This window comes from Oncorhynchus nerka, linkage group LG6 (genome assembly GCF_034236695.1).
Source record: "Oncorhynchus nerka isolate Pitt River linkage group LG6, Oner_Uvic_2.0, whole genome shotgun sequence".
NCBI classification, from domain to species: domain Eukaryota; kingdom Metazoa; phylum Chordata; class Actinopteri; order Salmoniformes; family Salmonidae; genus Oncorhynchus; species Oncorhynchus nerka.
The window spans coordinates 57,825,038-57,848,016 of record NC_088401.1 but is presented as its reverse complement, the minus strand read 5'-3'; the positions used below and the strand labels follow the sequence as shown (position 1 = coordinate 57,848,016).

Below are 22,979 nucleotides of genomic sequence, written 5' to 3'. Positions count from 1 at the left end.
GCACAATTGGTGGCTGACTAAATACTTTTTTGCCCCAGTCTATATTAGTTTAATATTAGTTTAATTTATATATAAGAGGAATACATTTTTGCCAAAAACGTTTCTAAATGAAAAAAATCAACTCATAATGATTAATATTAGCCGGATTGCTAGATTGTATGGCCATTTGGAACATTGGGATTTGGAAAGAAGAAGCCCCCGGAAGAAACACTAGCTGGCGCTGACGTCAGCCATCCATGCAAACAGACGGAGCCAGGCCGATGTGTAGGAATGTGTGGAAACTTCTTCCGTGAATAGTTTGTGTACTATTACATCGATAATATAGACCGAATACCGACAAGGAGTGGATACATATATACGGTGAGTTGTTTAATTTAGGAATTAACAGATTTGTTGTCTATTGTTTTAATTTGTGAAACAAACTAACTTTGACGAACAGTTTTGAAAATGGAGGCAGTGTGGGGGTTGTTGAAAGGGAGAGGCGCTGTCCAGGGCTGATTTCAGCACGAATATCAGGACCATGGCTAACATAACGCTGTTCTTAACTTTCTAAGTGTTTACACGCCAAACTTTATTTGTGATATATATATATATATATATACATTTTTTAAGTAAAACGAACAACACTCATTATCGCTACATTTTTCAAGAGTTTACAAGTTAACAACCTCGTTTTGTTCGGAGTTTGCTCTTCCGCAAAACTAGTTTTCCGAGTGAAGTTTTGAGGGCCTTGCTGGACAGCGACATTCTCTGCCTGTCGTGGCAAGTTTGCATGGCGATTTGTGGAATACTATTGTTGGTAAAAGTACGTTTTAACTACAATCGATCCATTTGTTAAATAAATAATTGTCTTCTCCACGCCCAAACCTTTACTGTAGCTTTTTTTGTTGCAACTTTCTGCTTTGTATTGCTGAGGTCAAGTCCTTGTTTACAACTATACATAGACTATAACGCAGTCAATTACATGTTATTTTGCAAGTCATATTGTATTCAGTTTGATTATTGTAATACCAGCACGGTGACAAAGTATGTCTATACACTTTGTCTCATAGTTAGAAAGTAAAGACATGTAAAACGTTTATTTTTGATTTGTTTTACGTATTTGGTCATCATTACCATTTATGTCAATTATAACTATATATTTTGTTTCGCATTGAGATCATACAACCCATTTCTTATTTTCTCTGCGTACTAGTTAGAATGTAGGGCAGGCTACTGTAGTTTTTGGGCGCTGTCGACCAAGTTGGTGGTGCTGTTTCAAAATGGCCGAACACACATTTCTGTGCATGCAAACACAGGACTAGGACACTATGGGGTTTCCCAAGGCACTGTGTTAAAGTAAAATACATGACGTAGGTCCACAATGAAGTTATGAAACATACATTTTGAAGTGGTGGGATATTCTTGGTAGTTTTGTGCTAAACATTTAAATATATTTATGGGGGGGAAAACTATTTTATTTTTTATTTAATTGGTTACATTTTAAGTATGAAATAGTCTGGATAAATATTATTTTTTTACAAATTAAGAATAGATACAACATTGTCATCTGTTATATACTGGTTCATCACATTGATATGTACAGCAGACTGCATGAAGACATTAATAAATCTAGATAAGGAATCAATTACATGATGAAAGTGTTCTGAAATTGTATAGGTTTAGCATACTTCCCTTTTATTTATTTTGACACTTGGATTGATGACATTTGTTTTTTCTTTATTGTGTCCACCATTCCTGGATTATTATAAAAACATCCTGCACTTTCCAACTATGATATGAATTCCAAATTACTAATTCAGAGAAGGAACAGTGACATTACCTTACATGGTATGTCCCTGGTTGGTAGTTGCTTGGAAAACTTGCAGGCCATATAATTTTGATGACTTGGGACTGATGTGTGACTGTGGCCTATGTGATAAACGTTCAAAAGATTGATGAAGTCCTGAATTAAAGGCCTGTTAAAACTCATACTCTCTGTGACTACTACTACAAAAATGTTAGTTCTGTAATGAAAACAAATGTAATTTAACATATCTTATTTGAAGTTGTTTGATCAATGACCATGACCTCTGGTTCTGCTCTCCTCCCCCACAACCACAGCCCTCCCAGCATGGCTTCTCAGACGGTATATCCAATGGGGTTGGTCATGTATGCCACCTCAGCTGGCATGCCCATGGTGGAGGATGCCCAGGGGTTGGCTGAGCTTCCACAGAATGAGCTGCCGGCCCCACAGCTGGTCATGCTCGCCAACGTAGCCTGTGAAAATCCAACAGAAGGGAAGGAGATGATGGAGCTTCAAACCGTCGGCAGCAGCAGCTACTCCGATAGTGAAGACGAGAACATCATCAGATACAGTTACGATAGCCATGAGAGAGAGATGTGTATTGTAGACTACCCAGAGTCTCCACGGGTGGCCCTTTCCCATGTTGAGGAGATTGACAATGAAGTAGAAGAGGAAGAAGGGCTGGACCTGTCCAAACCCTCTGAACAGCGCCCTTCTAGCCCTCCCACCCCTTTTACCCCTTCTACCCCTCTGGGCATGATCATGGAGTCAGCTAAGAAGAAGAAACCCTTCTTCTGTAAACCCTGCAACTACCAGGCCCAGCGAGAGGAGGAGTTTGTAACCCACATCCAAATCCACAGCGCCAATAGGATGATCGTGGTGAAACGCGTGGAGGGGGACAAGGCACGGGCAAAAGAGACTTTAGCGGGACCAGATCAAGAGGCGGAGAGCGGTGATGGTGGGGCCAACAACAAAGGGGTGATCCGCTGTGAGCGCTGCGGCTACAACACCAACCGCTACGACCATTACATGGCTCACCTCAAGCACCACGAAAAGGAGGGCGACGACCAGAGGGTCTACAAATGCACCATCTGCACTTATACCACCGTCAGCCAGTACCACTGGAGGAAGCACCTCAGGAACCATTTCCCCAGTAAGCTCTTCACCTGCAACCAGTGCTGCTATTTCTCGGACCGTAAGAACAACTACGTGCAGCATATCCGCACCCACACAGGTATGTCAAACAGAACCTTTTCACTCCAAGAATGCACTTAATGGTCAACATATGAGTGTTTTTAACAGTATAGCTAACTCTGTTTTTGCTGCTGTAGGGGAGCGTCCTTTTCGATGTCCGTACTGTGAGTACTCAAGCTCCCAGAAGACCCATCTTACCAGGCATATGAGAACCCACTCGGGTGAGTGTCTAACACAGGCTAGATGACAAAAAAGCCTGATGGTACATATTTCTAGCATGTAGCAGAAATTACACACATAATTGATTGTGCATAGATATAGGTCTCTGTTTTGCTTTCCTCTCATAGTCAACTTTTTCTCCTTTGTTGCATTCGCTGGAGCAGATGGTTTTGGATAAGAACGGTAAAGTGGTTTGCGATACGTGCTGTGAGATGCTTAGTGTTCGACCTGTAATTGTTGCTTGTCTCTCCTTACTCTGGTCCATCTTCCCTGCATGAAATGTGAGCCAGTGTTCCCATTGAAGTTTAATATCAGTTAAAATGTCTGTAACCTGAGCATTTTCCACATTGCTTTTCTTGACAGGTGAAAGGCCTTTCAAATGTGACCGCTGCAACTACCTGGCTGCCAATCAGCATGAGGTGACACGCCATTCCAGACAGGTTCACAATGGGCCCAAGCCCCTGTGCTGCCCCCACTGTCCATACAAGACGGCTGATCGCAGCAACTACAAGAAGCATGTGGAGCTCCACCTCAACCCGCGTCAGTTCCTTTGTCCTGTCTGCAAGTACGCCGCTTCCAAGAAGTGTAACCTGCAGTATCACATCAAATCCAGACATCCCGGCTGCCCACAGATTGCAATGGATGTGTCAAAGGTCAAGCTGCGTGTCAAGAAACCTGATTCTGATGAATTCGCTGATGAGTACACCATCGTGAATGGAATTGCAAAGTTTGAGCTGTCTGCAATTGATGATGAGGAGGAGGACATGGAGGAGAGACCAGAGATCTCTGGAGCTGATAAACAATCAAGCCATATCAATCTCTCAACCAAGAAGAGCAGCAATCCCGGCCCTCTTCAAGCTGCAGAAAGTGTAGCAACAGACAAGACCCACAAGAAATGTTGTGTCTCCCCTGTCAAAGAGACACCTAAAAAGGCAAAGGACAAGGCAGAGAAAAAGGTAACACTGAAACGCAAGAGTACAGAGATGAGCAGTGAGAAAACAAAGCAGCATGTTACCCTGAAGGAGACAGCAGCTGCAGTTCAAACCACAGGTTATAAAGTTAAGAGACGTCCCAAAAAACAGATGAAGGGGAAAACGAGTGTTCAGGATAAGAGTGAAATAAAGGAAACTGTGGAAAAAGTTCAAAAGGCGAGATTGGAAGAGGACGATGTTGAGAAGGAGAAATCGGTCAAGGAGACGTTAGAGAAAGACATGCTGGAGAGGGAGAATATGGAGAAAGTGAAGGAGGAAAACAAGAAGCTGGAGAAGGAGAAAAAAGAGCAGCTGGGAACACTGAAGAATGAGAGTGAAGGAAAAGAGAACAAAAACACAACTAAATCTAAGAAGAGTCCTTCTAAAAAAATTAAGAAAGTGGTTGATAAGACTGTTGCAAAAGCACCTCAAAGTCTGGACGCACCAGTGGAAAAACAGGGAGAGAAGAGCAGGACGAAGCCGCTAAAGAGAAAGGCTGCAGAGGCCTTGGACTTATCAATGAAGGAATCTCCTGAAGAGCCCCGCACCAACATAAAGGCCAAACGGTTAAAAATCAAGGCTGGTCACAAGTCACAATCAAAAGCCAGTATCCGCCAAAGCATGACGACTGAGCCTTGCCCAGTGTCAGAACAGGAGAACCCAGCAAACCAGATTATAAACTCGACTGTGAAAAAGAGCAACAAGACAGAAGCAAGCTATGAAGAGACCGAGGCTTCCAGTGAGAACAAGGGTTGTTCCATCATTGAGAACCCTATTAGCCTCCCTGAAAACAAAAAGGGTCCAGCTACAAAGCTTCAGCCAACGGTTTTACAGGGAGAGCAGAAGGCGTCTGATCAGGAGACTGTCCCCGCAATGCATACCTCTACATCTCAGGACACAACTCCACAGACTGAGCAGGCTAAGGTCGCCGACCATTCAGAGGAAACTCCTACTCCTGAAGACGAGTCCCCATCTCCCACAGAAATTGACGGCTCTCCCGATTTCAGACGGCCACAGGGAGAACCATCAACACCAACAACACCCTCCCTGGAGCTCCCTAGGCCAAGAGGAAAGCCTACCGAAACTGAAGAGGACGAGGGCATCCACAGCCATGACGGAGGAAGTGAGATCAGTGATAGCGCCTCGGAGGGCAGCGACGACTCGGGGCTCAACGGACTGGCCGCTGCCGCCGGCAAACTGGCCAATGACCCTGAAACTCCCACAGAAGAGATTCCGACTCCAACTGAACTCAAGAGTCACATGTGTATTTTCTGCGACCGTACCTTCCCCTTGGAGGTGGAGTACCGTCGGCACCTGAATCGCCACCTGGTGAATGTGTACTATCTTGACAATGCATCCAAGCTGGACCAGTGAGTGACTGCAGAGCAGGGGGCTTTGATTTATCCCATTTTAATCAGTTTCAGCAGTGTATTTTTGTTTGACCCTTTCTACCTGTTATAAAACATAATTGTCTGTGTAAACATGTTGACACTACATATTCAGTTACCTTGCATTAGTGCTCACTAGTAAGTACTGTATAAAATATTATATGGTATGCCTAAAACTCTGTGACAGCCATTGTAATACAGTTTTAGGCCGACTAGTTAATTTGATTATTGGTGTCTGGGCTTTCACGGATTGGTTCCCAGACATTTTGACTATTAATTCTACAGTTCTTGTTTTCAAACATGATGGGATGCCTTTAATTTAAATCATAAAGGATATGTGAGTTAATACGTGAAGTGCCCCCCCCCAAAAATGTCATTGTTTGGCATTTGGCTGAAACACCCATCAAAGAAAATATGGGATATTAATTTTGTTGCTTGTAAATCTCAGAATACTTGTAAATCTCATATGGTTATTCAACTACTGGTATCTAAAATCAAATAGCATTGTATATATCTTACATATATAGTGGTTGATAGTCAAGAAATCGCTACACCTTGCCGGTTGAGTTTCTATATTAGAAGAAGCCACCAAGAGACGAGTTGCACCAGTTTTTTGTATTTTTATCCATCAGCCCTGTTGAACAACAATAGTACATCTATTATGAAAGGAAGTGGTACACTTTTTCAATGAAGTACCAAAGAAACCCCTTCATTCACACGGGGATTATATTAGAAGGACCCAGGTGGTCCTGTTGTGTGAGTCCACTCCAGTGAAGTGGTCTGTGCCCTAAATGGGGAAGAGGGCTGCATGTTCAAAGTCGGCACACGTGTAAGTTGTCTACTCCACCATTTAGGGAGCACTTGACAACTACTTTAATTTGTCTTTTTTATTGACAACATCAATAGAGATTTTTTTTTTAAACATTGTATAAATCAATGACCAATCTTCACAATGGACTAATTATAAAACTCTTAATTACAAAAAAACTTGACTTACACTCAAATTGATGAACTATGAAATTGAGTTTTTTTTTGGTTCATCCGGTACAATGGTGGCGAGATGTGTATAGAATTGTTTCTTGAGTTAATGTTTGAAATATGTTGTCACTTTTTGAATATCCAAGTAAATGTAGTCATACAAAAAAACTCATACTACTCATTAATAAATGCACAACTCTGTGGAAGGTAGGGTGTTCCTAGTGTCAGCCTACTGGACCTTGACATTTGTATCCCTCTAGAACTTTAGATATGGATAGAGTTTTTCTGGGTGGTATAAAACAGATACTATGTTGCTATCACTGACAGAATAGACAGCTAACATTGAAAACAAGTTGTGAAATGGAAGTTTGTGAACACACCATTATCAGTTTTGTATCTGATTTCAGAAAAAGTCCAAAGATATTTTAATTTTTTTTACAGTTGAGCCTGCGAAGATGCCCGTAGTTCTACATTTTTTTTTACTCTTCAGTGCCTTCGACAATCAGTATTTTATGTTTTTGCATATTAACAGTGTAGGTTTCTGTTAATTGAGTCACATTCTTTGTACACTGTAAGAGCTCTGATTTCAAGTATATTGTTGTTACATCATGTCTATCTTTATAACCATTCCTTGAGGTTTAGTTGTAATTGTTTGATTTCTCTGACTGTTGCTGTTTTTATTACCCCACTCATCTGTTTTTACAGAATTGTACTTCCAAAGCGTAGCCTGTGAAATACTTCATTCATATGCATTTAGTTTTCTGTACTATGAGGTGATTGTTAGACTGAGCTAATAAAAAAAATATGCCATGTGTACTCTTAGTAAATTCAGTGCAATATATTTTGGGTGTGATGCCAAAGTGAGAAGATATAGAATTATAAAGATGTATGTCTTGAGTATCCTGACTATTGGAAGGAACAGACTATACCAGGGTTCCCTGGGAAACTGGTCCAATTTAGTGCTCTTGAACCGGTCTATAAATGCAGTTTCCCAGGGAACCCTATCTAGACAGTTAGATTCCGTAGCACTGTAAATGTACACCTTTTATCTCTTTGTTCACTTACTGTATTGTGCTTGTTAGTGGATAAGAACTGTATTTCAGTCATTGTAACCATGTTGCATTCACATATTGTAATCCTATGTACCGTAAAACTTCAATTAAATGCTGAGTCTCAAATTGCCAGCCGCCTGTTCATTTTAATAGCTGGGAATCGGCACACATTTCAGCAAATAAACGCATGTTTCAAATGAATTCCCGGGTCTAATGAATTGCTTACGATATTCCCATGTGCATTAATTATTTATTTTTATTCTGTCATTGTTGCTAGCCATGTCGCCACCAAAAAGAAAAAACTACATTAAATTCATGTTGCTGAAGGGTGAATTTGGGGTGTTTGATATGCAGCCTTTGCTAGTCTGATCTGCGATGGATTTGTTATGTTTATACTGGTCACAAACAGTGTGGTAGTCTTTACAACATTTTATTGAGGAAAAGCTGTGTGCATTAGGAAATAGAAGCCTGGCTCAAATAAGCGCCGGTTGTGTTCAGCGATTAAAGCAAATACATGCCCAGGCTATTTTTTTTACTGTTAGCTTATACCTGTCATTTGCAGTTAGTGAAGAAATGTACTCTTTCAATATAATAATTGACAACTAACTTCTATTAATACCTTCACCAAAGTGGGGAGTTATTGGCCATTGTCCCTAAGACTTTTTGAAAACAATTGGCTGTTTTAAAAACCATTTTGTGCAGTTTAAAACAAAGCATCCTGTACCATTTTCTGCTCTACACTTTTTAATAAAAGTTGGCCTACTATCCAGAGGTATTGTTGGTGTGTGATTCCTTCCCATTTCTTACCTTTTCAGCAGTTACTGATATGTTTAATAATATATTACACTAAAGGTGCCTGCTGTCTAAATGTAATGAAAGCAATGTAAATTTAAGCAGCCTACACATCGATAAATAACGACAGCTGTTTATATGTAGGGTATTTACAATCATTACATTTACAATGTTGCAAAAACCCAGAGCTGAAAACCATCCACAAGCTTAAAGTACGGTATCAACATTAGACATTGAGTACAAAAAGCCGTTTGAAAATGCATGTTGTTCCATTTAGATTTTACGCACATAATTTTTTCTTCAAATTGAGCCTCTGCACCTATATAGGACAGGCTGGTGTCCACCAGGCCCTGGGGTTTCCTGGTCTTATAAGCAACAGACTGATGTGTTGATGTGCTCTCCCTTCAGGATTAACGATGTTGGGGAGTAGAGGTGGACTACTCAAGGAGAGCCCTGTACCCTCTGGAGCATGGGCACGCAGCAGGAAACGGTTCCCCTCCACTCCTGTCACTGCCACCCAACCTAAGAACAGAATAAATGTATCAGTAGCACCTGCCTCTTTTGAAAAAAGGACAATCTTGGGCCATCTGGTTGATCAATTTGTAATTATGTGTGTATTACCCACAGAGGACATCTTAATATCAGGGCTGGCTTTCTGAAAGCCCTGCCCCTTCAGCTCAAACTCTTTGGAGACTAGAGGGGGGAATTCCTTCATGGGTTCTTCTCAACCCATTGGTACCTATTCACACAGTTCTTCATGTTGATTACATTATTTGTAAATGTGTTTGTAGTAGCACTTGAGAAAGAGATTTTAATTTATTAACTGAGTAGAGTAGAGCAAGCAGCATCAACTTAACCCCAGCAGGATTTGACCAGCATGCTTCTGATAGATGCGGTCAGCCTTGTCCACACTGGTGATGTGAATTGAGACTCGGTTAGAAGCAATGACTAAGAACCAGCAGTTAATAATATGTCTGTCATAAAGACAAAAGTGTGCACCATTGTTTTGATGTCAAAGTTTAATAATGAAAGAAGGCATTCACCTGAAGGTAATCAATTCGTCCTAGAGCTCCCAGGAACAGCAACATTACAGTTTTCAACACAAACGTCCTGCGTACGATGGCTTGTGTGGGCACGAACAGAGCGGTACAATGCAATAATAAACCAATCATAAATCTACTGCAGTGACCACTTTATAGATAATTCTGTTCTATTGCAGTGTGCATAAATGTATCATGGCATCCTGCTTGTGCAAATTATACTTTGTGGTATAGCCTAGTAATAGGATAAATAGAAAAGACACACCTTGTTCCCCCAGAGGACATGGAAAGGTACTTTTTGTATCTACCAACCATCTTGCATCAGAAGGGAAACTAAGTGGAGTGGTATTAATTAGTCCGCAGTGTTCTCTCCTAGTGCTAGTGAACAGCTACAACATGTATACACGCCATTTTCAATTAGGAAGGTACAGGGTTCCATTATGAGCTGCACTGTAATCTATGAGACAACAATTATACTGGCCACATTGAAGTCGTTTTAGCCCGGCGTAACAGCCAGCAGTGGCGCCAAGCAGAATGTAGCTCACGTCATGCTCCTTCATGATGCCAGGGGTGTCATAGAGCCAGTGGGCATCTTTCAGTTCGTTGAGCGTCAAGCCCACATCTGGAGAAGGGTTGAAAAGAGTACGGTCTTTCTCCTCCTTGTCAATCCTTGTCAGACTGTATCAGGCCTCTTTTGGATTCTACGACGGTCCGGAACGTCCTCCCAATACTACCTAAATCAACATAGGATTTTTTTAAATAATTAGCTTACATTACAATGAGTAACCATGCAAACCATTAACAACAAGGGTTGAGCTGCATGGGATGTCCATTTCGAACCCCTGGTATTTAGGTTGCCCTGTGGGGTTACCACCAGTTCTGTCACCAACAGCCAACACCAATCTCTTACCGACTCGGTAGCCCTGCTTGCTGAACTGTTCCAGTCGCTTGAGCTCCTGTGGAGATATCACTCTCCGTCTGCTTGGAGGCACTCTAGGACCTCCTGAACATGCAGTACCGAATGGGGTTAATGATGGGGAACTTCAGAAGGTTCGGCATTATATCTTTGGATAATATTACATTTGAAAGTAAAATGAAGAAAATCTACATTTTAGAGACTTTTAAATCAACAAATGTAAGTCTGATTCAAACCCTCCATCAATGTGACTGTAAAAGTGGTTGGAATGTGAAGCTCATTCAAGACTAATGATTGCAGCAACAATAGACAAAGAAGAGTGTTCCATGAATCATAATGTATCTTATAGTAACTGTGGATAACATGCAGGCTGGGCAGAGCTCCATCTTACCAGGCCATGGAGATATGGTGGCTTTGTGGATCACATCCGAGGCTCTGGATTTGCAGTAGTCTGACTCCAGTAGAGTGTTAAACATTGTGAATTTCCCCGTGTTGGCCATTCCCGCTAGATACACGTCTCCATTGTACTTCCACAATCTCTGGAGATTTGATTTTCTATGCCATATTCTGTTTTGGTTCTAATGAAGGGGGTATCTTTGATATTATCACTGGAAATGCCTACACCAGCACAGTACTGGGAAAGCTGACATTTCATATTTTGCAAGTAGTTTTCAGTCTCCAGGGAGCAAGTCCACTTTATTACCCAGAACCACTATGTGTTTGTTTTCCTTAACAAGCTATAGCAAGTCTGGTACTATGGAGTACGGGATGTCCAGGAGATCCACGATGAACAGTACCAAGGCTTTCTCTGATTTTACCCTGCAGACTATATCCAGATATTCCTCCTTGGACATCTTGACAGTCAATGCCTTTTGGTGGTGTGTGAGCAAGTAACAACGATGACAAATGCCTTTTTTCAATTCCTTTTCCTCTAGCAAAAGTTTATACTTCTCACTTGGTAGATAGCCTGCCACATCAGGTGCAGTGCATGACTGCGCCACATCCGTTGCAACAGGTGTCAATCCTCCATATCTAGCGTACCATAGATTTTATTTTCCGTCCTTTTGCTTGTTTCCTCGAGAAGAAAGTCTATATCACGAAACTCCATGAGAGAATCGGGGCTAGCTGTCGCCACTTTGGTCCCATCTTTCAATGACCACAGCTGTTGCTCCAGAGTTCTCTGCTGCTTCTCAGAGCCTGACCTCTGAAAGTACAACTTAAGGAGTTTTTTGGGTATCTGTACTTCACTACATACCTAAAGAAAATGATGTACTTTTTACTCCATACATTTCCCCTGACACCCAAAAGTACTCGTTGCATTTTGAATGGTTAGCAGGACAGGAAAATTGTCTAATTCACACACTTATTAAGAGAACATCACTACTGCCTCAGATCGGGCAGACTCACTAAACACATGCTTAGTTTGTATAAAATACTGAATGTTGGAGCATGCCCCTGGCTATACGTAAATTTAAAAAACAAGAAAATGGTTACACCTGGTTTGCTTTATATAAGGAATTTGAAAAGATGTATACTTTTACTTTTGATACTTAGGTATATTTCAAACCAAATTCTTTCAGACTTTTACTCAAGTATTATTTTACTGTTTGACTTTCACTTGAGTAATTTTCTATTAAGGTATCTTTACTCAACTATGACAATTGGGTACTTTTTCCACCACTGGTCATCCAATACAAAAGGGAGTTTATGATGGAACATGTTTCCTTCAAACACAGACATATAGTGCCTTGGTAGAGGTGATGAGATCGATTTGGTACTTTGGTTTACAGATAGACATGGAATTGATAGATGTCGAAAACATGTACATGTAACTATTTCCCGTAATGGGGGTGGCAACAATTTATACATCTTTACAAAGTAACACAATTGAACCATACATTAAACAATGATAACATCACCTTGAATAACAACATGAGCTGTTGCTTCTTCCTCTTTGGTGGAGTTTAACGGCGGTTGTCAGTCATTACCGCCCCTAACTGAACTATCAAAAATGTGTATAACTAAACCAAGATGTACCACAGCACGTCTTTTCTACAGCCTGTCTTTTCCAACGGGAACAAATTAGTTATTGTGCGCAGAGCAAGCAGGAGGTGGGTATAGCCAAGCACGAGCTAGCGAGATTCTATTGGCGCGTTCTAGTATCATCTGCATATTTTCGTTAGGGAACGCATACTCTGTGAAGTGCACGTGCGCAATAATTCAATTCGTCTTTGCACTCCTTCTAAACGCGATTTTTAAAAACTTTTGCAAAGGGTAAAGTCCACAAAACGAAGTCCACTCTGTTCAAAACAGATTATAGTTTTGGGAACAGAAAACGGTATTGAGATCAAATGTTTGATCGATGAAAACATTTGCAGAGTGTCGGCGAAATCCAGCTCGTTTCATCTTCCCCCACTGCCGGGGGCTTCCTATCACGACCATATTTGGTCATGAGTGGAAACGCCAAGCGGACGCTTCATTTTTATACATCCAGCGAAATATCTAGTCTGTGAAGCTGTAGTTTAAATCCATTACACATGTGAGTTGCTGCAACCAAAACTCCATGTATATCCTGACGGAACTGACGTTGGTGGAAATGTTGTTTATTTACGTTTACAACTATTATGATTCGGCATCTGATAATAATAATAACATATTATTTATTAGATAAAATAATATGATTATCATAGTTAATATTAGAGCAGAATAGTATAAATATTTAGTTAAGACTAATTTCTAGCACGGCAAAATAACAGTTTTGGCAGGAAATGACGTTTTACGATAGACCGTCAATATTTCTTTTTGTATTCATTTAGATAGCAAAGTGTGCAACGTTAGACAACGTTGAATCCGACACTGTTGATGATTTAAACGTCGGATTCTGCTTATTTAGGCAAACACGAGTGGGAATAAGCAGTAATCATGTATGACCAAGATGAAGGTATTTGAGCTATTTTACATAATGTAGCCAGCTAGCTAAGTTAGCATATAGGCTAATATATGGCGCCAGGAGCATCAACAAGAAGAGATAGCAAGCAAGCTTGCTAGCGCTATGTAGGTTGACTCGTTTGTTACATACCAAATATGGTTTCACCAAATTAAACACCTAACGTTAGCTAGCTATAGCACACTTTCAACTAGGCCTATCTATATGAGCATCACATAATGACATTATGTGCAAAAAAAAGCTGTCTTTGATATCTGCAGAGCTGAAATACCTTTCTTTGTGTCTATCAGTTGTTCTTCTGTAGAAAACTCCATGAACTAGATCCAGGGCCTAGGCTAACATTAAATCACTGTGTCTGCATTCACTTTGTTGATGTATTTTCCGTGATCTCTTGCAGATATCCAATACGATGAGGATGAGGATGAAATCACCCCCGATTTATGGCAGGAAGCTTGCTGGATTGTTATCAGGTAAAATTATGCTCTCCCTACCTATCTCTCTTTTGATCATCATGGAGCATACACTATGCAGCTTGCTTATGTTCAAATAACACTATCTTCTCTGATGCACCCTACAGTTCCTACTTTGATGAGAAGGGTCTGGTGCGACAGCAGCTGGACTCCTTTGACGAGTTCATCCAGATGTCTGTACAGAGGATTGTGGAGGACGCCCCGCCCATTGACCTGCAGGCTGAGGCCCAGCACACCTCTGGGGAGGTGGAGGACCCGGTGAGTGACAGACAGGAACTTTCTGATACGCTGCTCTATGTAGGGCCTCTCTCTGAGGGCACTCATTCATGGCCTGTTACTAATGAGCCTATTGCTTTGTTCTACAGCCACGCTACCTGCTGAAGTTTGAACAGATCTACCTTTCCAAACCCACTCACTGGGAAAGAGATGGAGCACCTTCACCTATGATGCCCAACGAAGCCAGACTCCGGAACCTCACGTAAGTTGGCCCATTTGGAGCCAACATTTTATCACAATATATTTCCTGTGCATGTCATAGGCAATCTTTATTCCTGCCAGTGCCAACCAGGCTCACATATGTATTATACAGGTACTCTGCTCCCCTGTACGTGGACATCACCAAGACCATCATCAAGGAGGGAGAGGACCAGCTGCAGACCCAGCACCAAAAGACCTTCATCGGCAAGATCCCGATCATGCTGCGCTCCACCTACTGCCTTCTCAGCGGCCTGACGGACCGTGATCTCTGTGAGCTCAACGAGTGCCCGCTAGATCCCGGGGGCTACTTCATCATCAACGGCTCTGAGAAGGTAGAAGAAGAAAGAGCGAACAGGGGTGGAGGGTGGGATGTTCAGTTCCAGTCAAAATTTTGGACACACCTACTAATTCAAGGGTTTTTCTTTATCTTTACTATTTTATACATTGTATAATAATAGTGAAGACATCAAAACTATGAAATATGGAGTAACCAAAAAAGTGTTTAAACAAATCCAAATATATTTGAGATTCTTCAAAGTAGCTACCCTTTGCCTTGATGACACCTTTGCACACTCTTGGCATTCTCTCAACCAGCTTCACCTGGAATGCTTTTCCAACTGTCTTGAAGGTGTTCCCAGATATGGTGGGCACTTGTAGGCTGCTTTTCCTTCACAATGTGGTCCAACTCATCTCAAACCATCTCAACTTGGTTGAGGTCAGGCAATCATCCCTTCACCTGCCCTGCGTCTCACAAAGACAAGGGGGTTGGAACCAAAAATCTCAAATTTGGACTCATCAGACCAAAGTACAGATTTCCACCGGTCTAGTGTCCATGGCTTGTGTTTCTTGGCTCAAGCAAGTCTCTTCTTCTTATTGGTGTCCTTTAGTAGTGGTTTCTTTGTAGAAATTTGACTATGAAGGCCTGATTCACGCAGTCTGAACAGTTTATGTTGAGATGTGTCTGTTACTTGAACTCAGTGAGCATTTATTTTGCCTGCAATTTCTGAGGCTGGTAACTCTAACTTATCCTCTGCAGGAGAGGTAACTCTGGATCTTCCTTTCCTGTGGCGGTCCTCATGAGAGCCAATTTCATCATAGCGCTTGATGGTTTTTGCAACTGCACTTGAAGAACCTTTAAAAGTTCTTCAGATTTTTCATATTGACTGACCTTCATGTCTTAAACTTATGATGTACTGTCGTTTCTCTTTGCTTATTTGAGCTGTTCTTGCCATAATGTGGACTTGGTTAAATAGGGCTGTCTTCTGTATACCACCCCTACCTTGTCACAACACAACTGAATGTCTCAAATGCATTAAGAAGGAAAGAAATTCCACAAATGAACTTATAACAAGGCACACCTGTTCATTAAAATGCATTCCAGGTGACTACCTCATGAAGCTGGTTGAGAAAATGCCAAGAGTGTGCAAAGCTGTCATCCAGGCAAAGGGTGGCTATTTGAAGAATCTCAAATATAAAACATATTTTGATTTGATTAACACTTTTTTTTGGTTACTACGTGATTCCATATGTGTTATTTCATAGTTTTGATGTCTAAAGAAAAACCCTTGAATGGGTAGGTGTGTCCCAACTTTTGATTGATTGGTACTGTATGTCTGGCCTTGTTTGTTTGGGTACCAATGTTTCTTCAATACTTTTCACGAAGCACCTGAGAAACACACGCTTTTGCTTGAAGAGGAAGTTTTATTGATAACAATTGTTGTATTTGGTGTGAAGGTCCTGATTGCCCAAGAAAAGATGGCCACGAACACAGTGTACGTCTTTGCCAAGAAGGACTCAAAGTACGCATACACAGGGGAGTGCCGCTCCTGCCTGGAGAACTCCTCGCGGCCCACCAGCTCCATCTGGGTCAGCATGATGGCCAGGGGAGGACAGGTGAGAAACAAACAACCTTGAACACCAAAATATACCCTGTCTGAATTTGCTGGCAAAGTTGTATTTAGGTTTTCTTTCCTCTGCTACTGCACCCAAATGTTGACTCTCCTTGTTTCTTTTCCCCCAGGGGGTGAAGAAAAGTGCCATTGGTCAGAGGATCGTGTCCACTCTGCCCTACATCAGACAGGAGGTGCCCATCATCATAGTGTTCCGAGCCCTGGGCTTTGTTTCCGACAGAGACATCCTGGAGCACATCATCTACGACTTTGACGACCCTGAGATGATGGAGATGGTAAAAGTTCTACATTTTAACTGACAAATGAAACATACTCCTGCCCCCCCTCTTTCTCATCGCCCACCCACACCTCTAATCTGATGTGCTGTGCTCCACCAGGTCAAGCCCTCCCTGGATGAGGCCTTTGTGATCCAGGAGCAGAACGTGGCCCTGAACTTCATCGGTTCTCGTGGTGCCAAGCCCGGTGTCACCAAAGAAAGGAGGATCAAATACGCCAAGGAGGTGCTGCAGAAGGAGGTGCTCCCCCATGTCGGAGTCAGTGACTTCTGTGAGACCAAAAAGGCCTATTTCTTAGGGTGTGTTTTATTATTATGTTATATTAATGTAATAATCATAGAGATCATATTATTCACCAGGTTTCTGTTGGAGATTCTATATGTAATTTTATGGTTATCACAGTATTATGTTACTGATTGCATAAAGACCAATATGTTGTTGTTGTGCTTGATGTATTAGCCTATCACAGTGTTGTATATTTGGGTCTGTTTGTAGGTACATGGTCCACAGACTGCTATTGGCTGCTCTGGGCAGAAGAGAGCTGGATGACAGGGATCACTACGGCAACAAAAGATTGGACCTGGCTGGGCCTCTGTTGGCTTTCCTGTTCCGAGGGTAAGGCCTGAAGGAACACCTCTACAAAGCTATGATTCACAGATGCAGGACTACTTTGTGCAAACCGCACTCCTATCCAGACTGAGCATTTGGTGAATATTTATGAAGTCAATGGGATACTAAGCCTGTAACTTGAATCAAGCTCTTTTTCATTTCTTTGGACGCTTTTAGAATGTTCAAGAACCTGCTGAAAGAGATCCGCATCTACGCCCAGAAGTTCATTGACAGAGGGAAAGACTTCAACCTGGAGTTGGCCATCAAGACGCGCATCATCTCCGATGGCCTGAAGTACTCTCTTGCCACGGGGAACTGGGGTGACGTCAAGAAGGCCCATCAGGCCAGAGCTGGAGTGTCCCAGGTAACACAGTGCAGAAGTCATCTGGTACACATTCCTATAGAGTTTAGGCTCAGTTTGCCATTATGCTGCGACAAGAGGATTGTTGTCATTCCGAACCAGAACTTTTTGTGTTCTTTATCATTAGGTGTTGAACCGCTTGACCTTTGCCTCAACCCTCTCCCATCTTCGACGGGTGAACTCCCCCATCGGTCGAGACGGCAAGCTAGCCAAGCCCAGGCAGCTTCACAACACGCTGTGGGGCATGGTGTGCCCTGCCGAGACCCCCGAGGTACGTTCAAAACCAACCCAAATGACATCTGTGTTCATATCAAGGGCTATTGTTGCATCATACCATATTTTAAGGTTGAGGTTACCCTCAAAGAATTAAGTTCTCTGTCAATTAAGGCGTGTCATTGATATGCTATTGTCCCTTCTTACTTTGTTCCTGTCTTTGTGCCTCCCTCTGTTTATCTGGTCTCTCCAGGGTCATGCTGTAGGCCTGGTGAAGAACCTGGCCCTCATGGCTTACATCTCTGTGGGCTCCCAGCCCTCTCCCATCCTGGAGTTCTTGGAGGAGTGGAGCATGGAGAACCTGGAGGAGATCTCACCTGCAGCCATCGCAGAGTTAGTCCAGCAGATGGCAGCACACTGCTCTTTATCAGTACAGAAGATATCTAAGCGTTCTCAGTCTTTTATGCTGAGTGACTTGTATAGTTTGTCAACCTCTCTTATTTGCATTTTAACTGCATTTTTTTCTTCATTAATTCAACACTAACAGTGCCACAAAGATCTTTGTGAATGGCTGCTGGGTGGGAATACACAAGGACCCAGAGCAGCTGATGAACACACTGAGGAAACTGAGGAGGCAGATGGACATCATTGTGTCTGAGGTGATTTTTTTTCCCAGAATTTCAGCTTTTCTAACATTTTCATTATTTATTATATTATTATTCATTTGAATTAACCTACAAACACAATATTCCTTATCCTGATATGCTACGTTGTTCTGAGCCGTGTTTACGCCTGTTTCTAGGTGTCCATGATCAGAGACATCCGAGAGAGGGAGATCCGCATCTACACAGATGCCGGGAGGATCTGTCGTCCTCTGCTGATCGTAGAGAAACAGAAGCTGCTGCTGAAGAGGAGACACATCGACCAGCTGAAGGAGAGGGAGTACAACAACTACAGTTGGCAGGACCTGGTGGCCAGCGGCGTGGTGGAGTACATCGACACCCTGGAGGAAGAGACAGTGATGCTGGCCATGACCCCTGACGACCTCCAGGAGAAAGGCGTGGCCTACTGTTCTACATACAGCCACTGTGAGATCCACCCCTCCATGATCCTGGGAGTCTGTGCTTCCATCATCCCCTTCCCCGATCACAACCAGGTACGGCTAAAAATATTACGCTCCTAAAATATATTTTTAAGTTGGCATGGTTGATTAGATGCGGTGGCAATGGTATTGTCTATGACAAGACAAGGATATAAAACATACGTTTTTTTTTTCAGTCTTGGTATACAGTATCACACGATTTGTAATTTATATGCCTCTGTTTTAAGTGTAATCTTATTAATACCATTCCCCCCCATCTTTTCCCCTGTGTAGTCTCCCAGAAACACGTACCAGTCTGCTATGGGTAAACAAGCCATGGGTGTGTACATCACCAACTTCCACGTGCGGATGGACACCCTGGCCCATGTGCTCTACTACCCCCAGAAACCCTTAGTCACCACTCGCTCTATGGAGTACCTGCGTTTCAGAGAGCTCCCAGCAGGTGAGAACTGGAGCGCTGCAGAAGTAGCAGCCAAAAACACTCCTTAACTCTGACCTAAAGATTTATGCCTTTAAAAAAAAAATATTAAAGTTCTGGCTCGTTGAAATCCTCTCATTTGTGCCTGGTTTAGGTATCAATTCTATTGTGGCTATTGCGGCGTACACTGGCTACAACCAGGAGGACTCTGTCATCATGAACCGCTCTGCGGTGGACCGTGGATTCTTCAGGTTTGCCCTGTGATTTGAAGATAGAAATTTGCTGTGATAATGACTTTTAAGGCGGTGGTGTAATTAACGGTGTTTATTTCAGGTCTGTGTTCTACCGCTCCTATAAAGAACAAGAGTCGAAGAAAGGTTTTGATCAGGAGGAAGTCTTTGAAAAACCCACACGCGAAACATGTTCGGGTACGTCCTAGGCATCTTGGCATCTAAAAGTATAGAGGAGTCGGCCAGAAAATCAGAGCCTACTATTTCCATCATCTCATAAAATGTTCCATCGGCAGCTTCCATTTAAATTGGCAGTCATACAAACAGAACTGCTCAATGAACAATCCAATGCCCCTGCCTTCCCCCAGGTATGAGGCACGCCATTTACGACAAGCTGGACGACGACGGCCTGATAGCTCCCGGCGTGCGCGTCTCCGGCGAGGACGTGATCATCGGCAAGACGGTGACCCTACCGGAGAACGACGACGAGCTGGACAGCACCAACCGGCGCTACACCAAGAGGGACTGCAGCACCTTCCTCCGCACCAGCGAAACGGGCATCGTGGACCAAGTCATGGTCACACTCAACCAGGAGGGCTACAAGTTCTGCAAGATCAGGGTGTGTCCTGAGTCCTCTAGCTTCCCACAATAGGCATATTTTGTCAAGTTGACAATGCATTAGTAGGCTGTAAAAATGACAAACAAACCGTAATAAATTATCCCTGTTGGCAGCTCTACCTATTTGTCAAGTTTAGAGTAGGCAGGAAGGTCATCCGTAGAATGGGCAGGTTTGAGTTGAGTTTTACGAGCATGATTGCTTCCATAGAAGCAACAAGCCCGAGATACCAAATCTGAGTTGTTGACAGATGGACTAAATTAAATATGAGCTCCACTGGTTGAATAATGCACCCTCTAACCTTGGGCCATAAGGTTATGGAGCCTTATGGCCCAAATTGTGGCATGATTTAACTCAAACTCCATTTGTTTCTTCTTGCAGGTTCGCTCTGTTCGTATCCCCCAGATTGGTGACAAGTTTGCCAGTCGACACGGGCAGAAGGGTACTTGTGGTATTCAGTACAGACAGGAGGTAGCGTATTAAACACATGTTCCTCATGCATAGTCTACAGGACTGCTCACTCTTAAGTAGATTACACAGTATGACATTGAGCCAGGAAATATTTATCATGATGTTTAGTCAATGGCCTAGAGACATTGTGTTTAGACTGAGCCTAAATAAACATAAATAAAGCCAAAGGCCTCTTCAGAGGAAATGCTAAGTCAACCACGTCCCAGTAAATACTATAAAACTTATTTAGAGAGAACATGGAAGTCTCTGTAGAACGTGCAACATTCCTACAAGGGGTTATGCCTTAGAAAGACTGGCTTAGAAAACTGGAACCCTCACACAAGTTTTTGTAAGGGAACTATGTCCTTTGTTCCGTTTCTTTCCACAGGACATGCCCTTCACTTGCGAGGGAATTACCCCAGACATCATCATCAACCCCCATGCCATCCCCTCTCGTATGACAGTCGGCCATTTGATCGAGTGCCTGCAGGGCAAGGTACCTGTCTAATAACTCCTCCCCCTACTTAATTTTAACTTGTGTTACTCCTATGTTGAGACCTCTGAAGAATGTGACTGTAAACAAATAAGGTACCTAGATTAAATATTTTAGAAATTACAAAGGTCAGTGTGAATTTGTTTGTTAAAGGTCAGACTTTTTGTCATGGAAATAAAGTATAGTGTATGGATGGGAGTTTTCTTGTTTTCACCCTCTTTCACCGTGTAGGTTTCAGCCAACAAAGGGGAGATTGGTGACGCCACACCTTTCAACGATGCGGTCAACGTGCAGAAGGTCTCCAACCTGCTGTCTGAATACGGATATCACCTGAGGGGCAACGAGGTCAGGACATCACCCTCCTTTACCATTCACATCTAACTTCCTTAGTAGCTATTTCACACGGAGCTATTTCACACTAGTCTGTCTATAGAGTACAATTAACGGGCCTCGTCTTTCCCTTCTAGGTGTTGTACAACGGTTTTACCGGCCGTAAGATTACCTCTCAGATCTTCCTCGGTCCCACATACTACCAACGCCTAAAGCACATGGTGGACGACAAGATCCACTCCCGGGCCCGAGGCCCTGTCCAGATCCTCAACAGACAGCCCATGGAGGGCAGATCACGGTAAGAATACTAAGAATGATTTAACGTAGGACTTTTTCCCTTTTATGGCACTATTTGAGTGCACTGGGCATGCATTCCTGGGCTTGTATTCGTTAAGCAACTTTAAGTAGGAGCTGATCTAGGATCAGTTCTGTCTTTTTAGATGATGATAAATGCACAGTGGGAGAGGGACCTGATCCTAGATCTGCACTTCTAGATCAGATGCTTTATGAATACAGGCCCTGATCTCGCCCAGTTAAATCTAGAGTTCTTAATTGAAACAATAACAAAGCAAGCACCCCACCTTTGTTTTGGTAAAAAGATGAGGGATGGGCCTGGAGAAATGTAACCACTGAAATTCATAGACAGAGCAATGGATGCAAGGACTGACCATCCATGATATCAACATTATAGTTTTAACCATATTTTGAGGCAACAATAATGCAGTAAAACAAGGTTATATTTTTGGTTCTGATGGCGTACGACAGTTGAACTAAGCTCATGAGGCATTTCTAAGTTATATTCTTCAAGAAACAATGGCTATAAGTCATTACTTTATAAGTCCAAAACTTTATTTAGTAACTGCAGATTGCCACTTTAACTAACCATGCTCTCATTTTGCACCCAGTGATGGAGGTCTTCGTTTTGGGGAGATGGAGCGTGATTGTCAGATAGCCCACGGCGCGGCTCAGTTCCTGCGTGAGAGGCTGTTCGAGGCGTCTGACCCCTACCAGGTCCACGTCTGCAACCTCTGTGGCCTCATGGCCATCGCCAACACCCGTACACACACCTACGAGTGCAGGGGCTGTCGCAACAAAACACAGGTATGGAACAACACCACCACCAGTCTCCCAGTTATTCCTGTTTATTACTTAGGCCGGCCTATTCACATGTTGTTAATGTCCATTATATCTTTATTACTGTAACCAGAATGTCAGTTCCAAATTCTAACTACAATACAGTATAGTGAAATAGATTTTAAAGTGTTCCAACAGGACTATAAAAAAGTATTGCCTCTATAGCCTTAGTTTTGTTGAAGATTTATCGAATAAGATGTTTGTACAATGTAACCGTTTCCACCCTTTCTTGTCAGATCTCACTGGTCAGAATGCCATACGCCTGCAAGCTGCTCTTCCAGGAACTCATGTCCATGAGTATCGCCCCTCGCATGATGACCAGTTAGGAGCACTACTAAACCCCTGTCCAGTCAACAGGAATTGAATTGTGTTGTAGGAATGTCGAGGACATCGCTTATCTCTTCAGTGGGAGAGATGGAGCCTCAGGAGACAAAAACTAAACGCAACAGTCAACTTGTTTTTACGCTAATGGTCAGGTCCCCACGATTTGTCTCGCAAAATTATTTTTGGCGTGATATCACTGTTTTATAACGGAAGGAACAATGTCTCGGTTGTTTTTGTCAAACTAGAATAAATAAAGGTTGGTTTTTAATTTATTGTCACACTTT

General features: G+C 42.5%; 2 protein-coding genes and 1 pseudogene across 4 annotated transcripts; 2 read left to right on the top strand and 1 right to left on the bottom strand.

Moving 5' to 3' along the window:
- The first annotated feature begins 220 nt into the window (after window positions 1-220).
- LOC115130738 (RE1-silencing transcription factor B-like) lies at window positions 221-8,359 on the top strand. 2 transcript variants are annotated; one of them, XM_029662158.2, is made up of 4 exons: window positions 221-360; window positions 2,104-3,020; window positions 3,118-3,201; window positions 3,563-8,359. In XM_029662158.2, the coding sequence occupies exons 2-4, from the start codon at window positions 2,114-2,116 to the stop codon at window positions 5,542-5,544; spliced, it is 2,973 nt and encodes a 990-aa protein (XP_029518018.1). In that variant the 5' UTR covers window positions 221-360; window positions 2,104-2,113; the 3' UTR covers window positions 5,545-8,359. The 2 variants fall into 2 exon arrangements, with proteins under 2 accessions (XP_029518018.1, XP_064875806.1); XM_065019734.1 differs by lacking the exon at window positions 221-360 and having other exon boundaries at window positions 2,051-3,020.
- Window positions 6,252-12,917, bottom strand: LOC115130739 (nitric oxide-associated protein 1-like; annotated as a pseudogene).
- Window positions 12,918-13,116: 199 nt separating this feature from the next.
- On the top strand, window positions 13,117-22,963 carry LOC115130736 (DNA-directed RNA polymerase II subunit RPB2). 2 transcript variants are annotated; one of them, XM_029662155.2, is made up of 24 exons: window positions 13,117-13,277; window positions 13,681-13,753; window positions 13,861-14,011; window positions 14,119-14,231; window positions 14,343-14,562; window positions 15,965-16,123; window positions 16,251-16,415; window positions 16,518-16,714; window positions 16,911-17,030; window positions 17,202-17,388; window positions 17,513-17,656; window positions 17,852-17,991; window positions 18,146-18,257; window positions 18,401-18,754; window positions 18,974-19,142; window positions 19,273-19,369; window positions 19,452-19,546; window positions 19,717-19,967; window positions 20,346-20,435; window positions 20,803-20,910; window positions 21,139-21,252; window positions 21,375-21,535; window positions 22,143-22,338; window positions 22,608-22,963. In XM_029662155.2, the coding sequence occupies exons 1-24, from the start codon at window positions 13,259-13,261 to the stop codon at window positions 22,695-22,697; spliced, it is 3,525 nt and encodes a 1,174-aa protein (XP_029518015.1). In that variant the 5' UTR covers window positions 13,117-13,258; the 3' UTR covers window positions 22,698-22,963. The 2 variants fall into 2 exon arrangements, with proteins under 2 accessions (XP_029518015.1, XP_029518016.1); XM_029662156.2 differs by lacking the exon at window positions 13,117-13,277 and adding an exon at window positions 13,320-13,390.
- The last annotated feature ends 16 nt before the right edge of the window (window positions 22,964-22,979 follow it).